Source organism: Onychostoma macrolepis, chromosome 07, assembly GCF_012432095.1.
Source record: "Onychostoma macrolepis isolate SWU-2019 chromosome 07, ASM1243209v1, whole genome shotgun sequence".
NCBI lineage: Eukaryota > Metazoa > Chordata > Actinopteri > Cypriniformes > Cyprinidae > Onychostoma > Onychostoma macrolepis.
The window spans coordinates 26,313,389-26,321,955 of NC_081161.1; the positions used below are offsets into that span (position 1 = coordinate 26,313,389).

An 8,567-nucleotide genomic window follows, 5' to 3' on the forward strand; every position below is an offset into this window, starting at 1 on the left:
TCCAGGTAGAAATGGCCTCTTTGAATAATTGTACATTTTGTGAGGCCTGTTTTCTATTTAATTTATATTAATAACACATTGGCTGATGCACCATCAACCTCTAAATTCAAAAATTGCTTCTAAATATTTTGCAATTTAACAGCAAATGCACATTGTTCTTGTGGGCATCTTCCCCAATGTTTCACATGATGTTAGACTTCCCTCTGGTGTTTGAAGGGTGGTTCTGCACGCTTCTTTAAAACTGTGAAAGTGACGGATCTTGTTCACAGCCGAGAGACGCCTAAAAGGTCGCTGTCGTTTATTATTTTGTCAGTCATCAAGAGAGAACTCGTTTAACTACAGTATTCACTTCCGCATTTAAACTCTCCCGAAATTTTGCCTGCAAGACCAGTGTAGGGGAGTCTCGGGAAGCACCTCCTGATGTGACAGAAGTTGTATAGCTTTATTTTGGTTAAAAACTAGGGTTTACAGGACGAGAAGTAATTAATAACAAAACTCTTTGACACTAACTTTACGCAGTATCAGTGATAAGAAGCCTGTTTTCAAAACCGTGGCAGATAGTTGTGTGAATATTAAATCAAAGTTTTTGACACATTGTGCAAAACAACAATCACTTACTGACGTGTAAACAAAGCGTCACAACACCCCGTCTTCTGTGTAACAACTTTAAACAAAGTCTGGTTTATGTGCAACCGACTTAACAGTAAGGACTTCCTGAAGACTCGGACAGCAGCGCGTCCTCTTTCTCTTTCAGTTCGGACGATCATTACCATAAAGTGGATAAACGGTCTGTACGGACAGATAAGCATGCGCTTGTGGTGTTTTCATATTTTGGGGGTATGTATCACAGTTATGGCATATCTAGTAAATTTACGTTTGTAATCGTGTTTCGTTCGCGAAATATTTTGGAAAATTTCAAATAGCACGCTTTTGTTCTTGATAGCCTTCAGGTACGACCATGAATGAAACATTTACTTTACCTTCATAGTGGGGAGCAATGACGTTCAGGAGATATTTTAGTGCTTGTCTGGTAAGTGTTTCTTAAAATTACGTTTCCTGATGTCTGCGAAGTATATTTATCAAAAGCCATTTTGATAATGTGCCATTTAACTACAAGTACAATCATCTCGCCCTAATCTAGACATAGGCTAAGTTTAGGAAAAATAAACAAAGTGAACACAGTTAGGGTCCGCTTTTGGGAAAAATGAGGAAATGAGTGCCCAAATGTAAATGTAGCTGTTTAGATAATGCAGTGTATGCCATCTCTTTGATATCTAATAAATGCCACAATATACATTTACAAAAGAAGTCGTGATGTTATTGATCTTCACTATCTCATCTCTTTAGCAGGGTTCTGATTGTGGCTGTTGGCTTTGAGACAAGGCTGAGCTCCACAATGACTGCTCACCAGTTGATCCTAAAACAACGTGCAGAGCTTCTGGCAGTCCTGTGTGGTGGAGGCAGCGTCGAACCTCTGGACTGTGTTCTGGACCTGCTCCTGGCTTGGGAGATTCTTGTCTGGGAGGATTACCTAAGCATACGAGTGGCGGAGAAACCTCTATGTTCCAACGTCAGGCAACTTTTAGATGTGGTGTATGATAAAGGAGAAGTTGCATGCAGCCTATTCTTGGCTGCGATGAACCAGGTCTTACCTGAGGAGCAGAAGGCTGGGCTGTGTTTTGGGAAAGAATGTGCTGTGGTGGGCAAGAACAGGCCAGACACTGCAACTTTAACGTTACTGACTGACAGGCCAGTGTTAGTGAGACAGCTCAGAGATAATATTGACGGAGCATTGAATGCTTTACTGACAACTGGCTGCTTCACCATTAAAGATTGTGATGCGGTGCAACTACCTGTATACACACCCTCACAACAGGTAACTTGTTTGAATACTACTTTAATCCCTTATGAAATCCCTGAAATTTAGTGTGCCCCATGACTAACCGTGATGTAATTTTCCCCATGACTATTCCTTGGTACTGACTGTTGAATTGCTGAACAATTTTCAAACAAATGCCAAATGAAATTTGTCACATTGTGATATATATATCATACAAATATATCTCTGAATATGTAATTGTTTTCCTCTAGTAAGTGCAATTCAGTTTGGCATGTAATTATTTTAAGCTTGGAAATAGTGCTGGGCGGTATACCGGTTCATACCGAATGTTTATTTTTCTTATGATATGAATTTTTAAAATACCGCAATACCGGTGTTATTTAAATAACGTTCGGAACGCGACACTGTTTGAGAGGGGTCTCTTTTCACTATTGCATTGTGGCAAGAACACAGCTGTATGTGTTACTAAGCGTGTTCTGAAGCTGTAGAACGTGATGATACAGAAGAACTCATCCATAATATCCACCGCGCGCCGCCACCAGCTCCCGCGTCTCACACACACGAGTGTGACTTTAGCACTATATTTAGCAACTTTCAGACCCTTTTAGCGGCTTTTTTCCCATAGAATATACAAACTGACAAACCTAGAATGTTTTGGATAAACCTTAGCTATGGTTCAGTTTGGAAGATGTTGCCAGTGCTGCCCCGCGAGCGCGAGACATGACTCCCAGCGCAGCGTCGCGTCTGTTCTGTGCAGCGAGCGGCAGAGAAGCACCGCATTCATTTGGCCGTACCGCGACTGTTTGGAATTATAAATATGAGCATAGTTCGTCTGTTAATATTATGCACTTTTTTTTTAGTTTACTCAGACGCAGGCAGTGCGCTGCATGAGACAAAAAAGTAATATAGCCAAAACCACCGCATAGCCGCGCTTTAGTATAACGTTAGATGCATGTTGATTTTATCAGACGATGTCACGATTATAAATGAGAATGACTCCTGGTTAACATGTATTAATGGGTCGTGTTTAGTCACTATTTAGTGTGGAACTTTTCTACAATATTCGCTCATCATGACAGTAAAATAGGGCATTCTAAGTCAATCTACTGCAGTTTTTCCTCTCTCAATCAGTAGAAAATGTGGTTAACACCCGATCATGCATGAAAAAAATAAATACCGTCAAATACCGTGAAACCGGAATAATTGTGAAAAATACCGTGATATACATTTTTGGTCATACCGCCCAGCACTACTTGGAAATGTCCATTACTTGTGGACAGACAGTGATCTTGTTGGATTGTGACAGGTTCGGAGGCTGTTAGACCAAGCAAGGTTTAAAGGGGAAACTGCTGCAAAGACCTTACTACAATATCTAGAGCAAACTGAGACAACCAGACCAAACCCTGAAGATGAAGAAAATCACTTTTCTGCCAGTATGAGACATTTTTCAGTTGTGTGGACAGGGTATCTTTTCATGTCTTTGTCTTCGTTGTCTGTCAACTGCACAAAGATGGGCATAGTTATGTTGCCACTCATAATTATGTCATCACTGTATTAAATATAATTATGAAATAAGTAATATAATAAATACACTTTTTAAATAATTTTTACATTGTTATTTTCTTTATTTCTCATAGTTACATACTCAAAAGCATAAACGTAAACGTACTGAATACAAACTATATACTTGTCAATACAATTTGTCTTTTACTTACATTGTTTCTCCAGATTGTCTGCTCTATCAGAAGAAGCTGCGAAGCTCTGTTGCTGCCCAGTCCCATTCCCTTAGCACCTATGGTGGGACAGGACGTTTCTCCTTGGATGACATTTACACCGACGGACTTCTTGAAGTGACGGATGGCTCTAGTGAAACTCTTACGCTAGGGCTGGAGGATGTGGTGGGTCCCTTGGGGACTCTTAATGAAGATGCTGACACCGTTCTTGTGTCTGGGGAGGCAGGAAGTGGCAAAAGCACACTGCTTCAGCGACTGCACTTGCTCTGGGCAAGAGAAGCTTTGCTCACAAACACTTTCCTGCTGTTCCCCTTCAGTTGCCGCAAGCTGAATGCAGAGCACAGAGAACTGTCTCTGAAAGAGCTCCTCTTCCTGCATTGCTGCTGGCCTGATCGAGGTCAGGATGAGGTTTTCCAGTTCATCCTAGACCATCCTAATTTGGTCCTCTTTACCTTTGATGGGCTCGATGAGTTTAAACAGGGTTTCACAGATGAAGAACGCCACTGCTGCCCCACAAAGCAAGTGCCTATACCTATTTTGCTTTTCAATCTGTTGCAGGGTACGCTAATGAAGGGCGTTACGAAGGTGGTCACTAGCAGGCCACAGGCTGTGGGCCCATCGCTGAAGCGCTATCTCCACAAAGAAGTGCTCCTGAAGGGTTTTTCTCCTGGAGGCATTGACTGCTTTGTTAAGAAACATCACAGCGACCCTGCTATGGCTAGACGTGTCATAGAGTCCCTCCAGGCTAACATGGTGTTATTAAGTCTTTGCCACATCCCAGTCTTCTGCTGGATTGTGACCAAGTGCCACCAGGAGCTTTTGGGTGGTCAAGATGGTATTCCCCAGACTATCACTGATGTCTACCTCCTGGTCTTACAGCACTTCTTCCTGCGAAAGTCACCTCAGCCCCAAGGAGTCCTGGGAAAGGCCTGGTTGGAGGAACATTTGGACACAGTGTTAAAACTTGGACAGCTGGCGCTGGAAGGTCTGGAAGCCTCTTGTTATGTGTTCTCAGGATATGAGCTGCAAAGAAATGGGCTGACAGAACAGGATGTCAGCCTGGGTTTCCTCATTTACTGCAATGACCTATCTGTTACAGATTGTAAACGCTATGAATTTCTGCACATCACCTTACAATGCCTCTTCGCTGCTTTCTATGTCGTTCTGAATCGTAACAGTGACCGTTCTGCTGTCTCCAGACTCTTTCAGCCCCAGTACAGGCAGTTGTCGGGCCTGTCTCAAAGATGTCTGGGACACTGTATTGACAGTTCTGTAGAGGAGGTGGAGTCCCGTGTGATAGAGACACTGAACCTCCAGATTACAGCTCAGTTTGTGTCAGGACTTTTATCCCAGCGGCACCATAATCTCTTGCTGGAATGCTGTCCTACTGCTGTGCGGGAACGCAAGGTAAAGCAGGTAGTGAAGTCTTTGTCTAAAGGTATGCAGAGACATTTCAAGTCCATTCCTCGTCCTGTAGAGGGTGAAAAGAAGAGCATGCATGCCATGCCAAGTTTTGTTTGGCTAATTAAGTGCATCTATGAAATGCAAGACAACAGTATTGCTCAAGATACCATGGCTAAGTTGGACGTTGAGCACCTGAAGCTCACCTACTGTAACATTGGTCCTGTGGAATGTACTGCGCTGGCGTATGTGCTGAAGTACCTGCGGAATCCTGTTGGGCTCCAGTTGGACAACAATTCAGTGGGAGATGTGGGCGCGGAGCAGCTTCTTCCATGTCTACATATTTGTCACTCCCTTTAGTAAGATGAGAGGTTAACTCGTTGTGGTTTTGTTTGAAATGTTGCTTAAAGGAATAGTTCACCCAAAAATGTAAATGTCATCATCTACTTGTTTTCAATTACTCTGCCTCTTGTCATTCCAAATCTGTATGCATTTCTGTGGAACATGATAGAAGATATTTTGATATATAGAGATATATTTTTTTTGTCCATACAATGCAAGTCAATGAAGTACAATGTTGTCTGGAGCCCAACAATTTAATTTTAAATATCTTACAGTATGTTCTGCAGAAGAAGGAGGTAATATAGGTTTGGAGTGATGTGCGGAAAAGTACATAGTGACAGAATTTTCATTTATGGGTATTTTTTTTCCTGAAAACTGTTTTGCAAATTGATTTATAAGAATATAAATCTTTCAGTTTAAGGAACAATAACATATCAGATGAAGGAATCCGGAAACTTCTGGAAAAGGGAATGAAGTGTGAAAGCTTCCAAAAAATAGCGTGAGAATATTGAACATCTTAACTCTAAATTTTATGAATAACTTATATTTTATTGTTGTACTTAGAATAATCGAGTTTCATTATTACCTCAATATTTCTGCAGGCTTTTCAACAACAACCTCACAGATGCTTGCACCCAACACTTTGCTTTGCTGTTAAAATCTAAGCAGAACTTCCTGTCTTTGAGGTCAGTGCTTTTTTCAGGTCAGGTTATTATGTGCTTTTTCTGGCCTGTGGGATGCTAATGATTCCAATAAGATTTTTTCAGGTTGTACTGCACATGTAGAAACACATTTATCATGCAAAATATATAATTGCTTTGTAGGCTTGGAAATAATAACATCACGTCGCAGGGAGCAGAACAGCTGGCAGAAGGACTAAGCTACAACCAGTCTTTGCAGTTTCTTGGGTGAGATCAATAATGTGAGGAATTCATTTTTGTATTTTCTAATACTGTGCCTGTATTGAATTGTATTCTGACTTTTCATTTCCAGATTATGGGGTAATAAAATTGGGGACAGGGGAGCTGAGGCATTGGCAGCTGCGCTGAAAAACAGCACACCGCTAATATGGCTGAGGTAATCTTGTGTAGCCCCATATTACCGTAATTCTGCATTCCATATAGAAATATGAAAAACAAAAAAATCCTGTTCAGAAACTTTCAGCTAGTTTATTCTAAATAGTGAAAAAATGTTGCCCAATCAGATCAAAGTAAATTTTAGCGCTGAGCTACGCTATGCAGCATGTGTTCATTTTTGCGGGTAATAATAATGATAATGTTGGTTTGTTTCAGTCTGGTGGATAATGCTGTGGGCAGTGCAGGTGCTTGCGCTCTGGCTGAACTCATCAGTCAGAGCAAAACTCTGGAGGAGTTATGGTGAGTAATCCACTTTGTTTCTTTTTTTATTTTTATTTGTTTATTCATTTAGAGATTTACATGCCTGTATATGCCTGAGATTTACATGCCCTCTCTCTCTTTCACTTACAGGCTAAACAAAAACTGTATCAGCAGAGATGGGGTTGAGTGTCTAATAGAGGCACTAAAAATGAACTCTAGTGTTAAGGAAGTCTGGTAAGGTCATTTTTTTAGTATTTTAGCTGACTCTGTGTGCTTGGTTTTACTCAATAAATTAATTAATTTCACTCAAGCATTCAATTGAGTCAAAAGTCCAATCAGAAAAATTTGTGTTTTCTCTAAGAGTGGTATTGTATGTTGGTTTTACATACCCAGTTCAAACCCTCTTAAGTTATAATAATATTTATAAATTCTGTCTGCCAAACTAAATTCACAATCTTATATTTTTTTCTCATCACTGTATAAACAGGTGAACACAATAAAAGCACAACAGCATACATTCAGTCAAAACTCAACAGGAGTGTTAACAGACAAGTTAAACTGTGTACTCAAGTTGTTACATGTGAAAGTTACACATTTGTATAATATATATATTCATTACAATATTTCTGGCCAAAACTTTAGTTAGACATTTTGACATTTTTGTATGTATTTTGCTTTTTAAAGAATTATTCATAGTTGTTTAACTATTTACATTTTGCTGAAAGGACTATAGCCGGGTGTTTAACAGCGGGTTCCATTGTGACAACTTACCCCATTCAATTTCAATAGAAATTAAATGCTTTATTACATTAATACCCATGCCCGATGAATGGTTTGTTTTGTGAATAATGCCCTTAATACAAAGGCTTTTTGCTTTGTGCTCTTAAAGGCTGAGAGGAAATAATCTGAGCCCAGAGGAAGAGGAGGAGCTGAGCAAGCAAGAAAGCAGATTGACCTTCTGAGAGCAAGACGGCTCTGTAATGTCTGCCATCCAAATCCAAAAAAAAAAGAAAATAAAAAAGACTGGACCTTAGCTGAGGCAGACACATGCAGGAATCCATAGCTAGTCAAAACTGCTTGTCTTGTAGCTAAAATGCTTATATGGAGTTGAGGTATAGCTTAAAAGCTAAATATCCACGATATCAGGGCAGCGTTTCCCAAAAGCATCATAAGCCTAAGTTGATCGTAGATCCATTGGTGGCAATGGGTCTATGATGTACTTAGGCTTAAGATGCTTTTGGGAAACGCAGCCCAGAACATCACATGGGGCTGGACAATGACTATCAGATCCTGTGTTAGCATTGTGTCTTGAATCTGTTCTATGTTGCTCCATTGAGATAAAAACACTGTAAAAGTTTTTTTGTAGAAGAAAACCTCACAAAATGAATAAGTAACATTCAAACTGTCAAGAAGCCATGGTACACAAACTGAACTTCTAAAGGTGGGACAAATAGCACACAATACCTTGCATGCATTCTCAGTTTACATTTATTGTACATAGATTTATTTTAATATGAGTTTTTTTTTTTTTCGTTTTCGTATTGTATTTGCATAATCTATTTAAGGTCTGTTACTTGCACCATTTCTTATGATGGTTGTGAATCCCTTTACTTTAATTTCCCTTTTCCTTTGCTTTACACATTCTATGGCTTAAATTAAGCTGCATAATACCCATAGATGAATTTGTTTTCACACAAAATTCATTAAACATTTGTTTACTTATACAGGAGCTTCCATCTAGGATCTATGTAAAACATGCTGTAAAAAGTACAAAATGAATAATAATAAAAAAAGGTTACATTTTAATTCTATATGCATTTATATTTGCCGTATGCATTTAGACTTAAATGCTTGGAAGAACTGAAAGGAAATAAACTGTAATGTACAACCTGTCACATTGCCAGTTCCTTAAAC

The 8,567-nt window shown here is 39.7% G+C and overlaps 1 protein-coding gene across 8 annotated transcripts; it reads left to right on the forward strand.

Moving 5' to 3' along the window:
• Window positions 1–254: 254 nt before the first annotated feature.
• nod2 (nucleotide-binding oligomerization domain containing 2) lies at window positions 255–8,459 on the forward strand. 8 transcript variants are annotated; one of them, XM_058783517.1, is made up of 12 exons: window positions 260–837; window positions 944–1,030; window positions 1,348–1,876; window positions 3,147–3,273; window positions 3,569–5,333; window positions 5,732–5,815; window positions 5,919–6,002; window positions 6,141–6,224; window positions 6,310–6,393; window positions 6,609–6,692; window positions 6,804–6,887; window positions 7,543–8,459. In XM_058783517.1, exons 3-12 carry the CDS (start codon window positions 1,397–1,399, stop codon window positions 7,613–7,615), a joined length of 2,949 nt encoding a protein of 982 aa, XP_058639500.1. In that variant the 5' UTR covers window positions 260–837; window positions 944–1,030; window positions 1,348–1,396; the 3' UTR covers window positions 7,616–8,459. The 8 variants fall into 8 exon arrangements, with proteins under 8 accessions (XP_058639507.1, XP_058639500.1, XP_058639501.1 ...); XM_058783518.1 differs by having other exon boundaries at window positions 1,351–1,876; XM_058783519.1 differs by having other exon boundaries at window positions 989–1,030.
• Window positions 8,460–8,567: the final 108 nt, after the last annotated feature.

What these genes read in the sequence shown, in the direction of transcription:
- nod2 (XM_058783517.1), top strand. Translation starts at nt 1,397, where the DNA reads ATGACTGCTCACCAGTTGATCCTAAAACAACGTGCAGAGCTTCTGGCA. An exon ending in TATACACACCCTCACAACAG is followed by an intron (nt 1,877 to 3,146) that starts GTAACTTGTTTG and finishes GGATTGTGACAG; the next exon opens with GTTCGGAGGCTGTTAGACCA. An exon ending in TCTAGTGTTAAGGAAGTCTG is followed by an intron (nt 6,888 to 7,542) that starts GTAAGGTCATTT and finishes GTGCTCTTAAAG; the next exon opens with GCTGAGAGGAAATAATCTGA.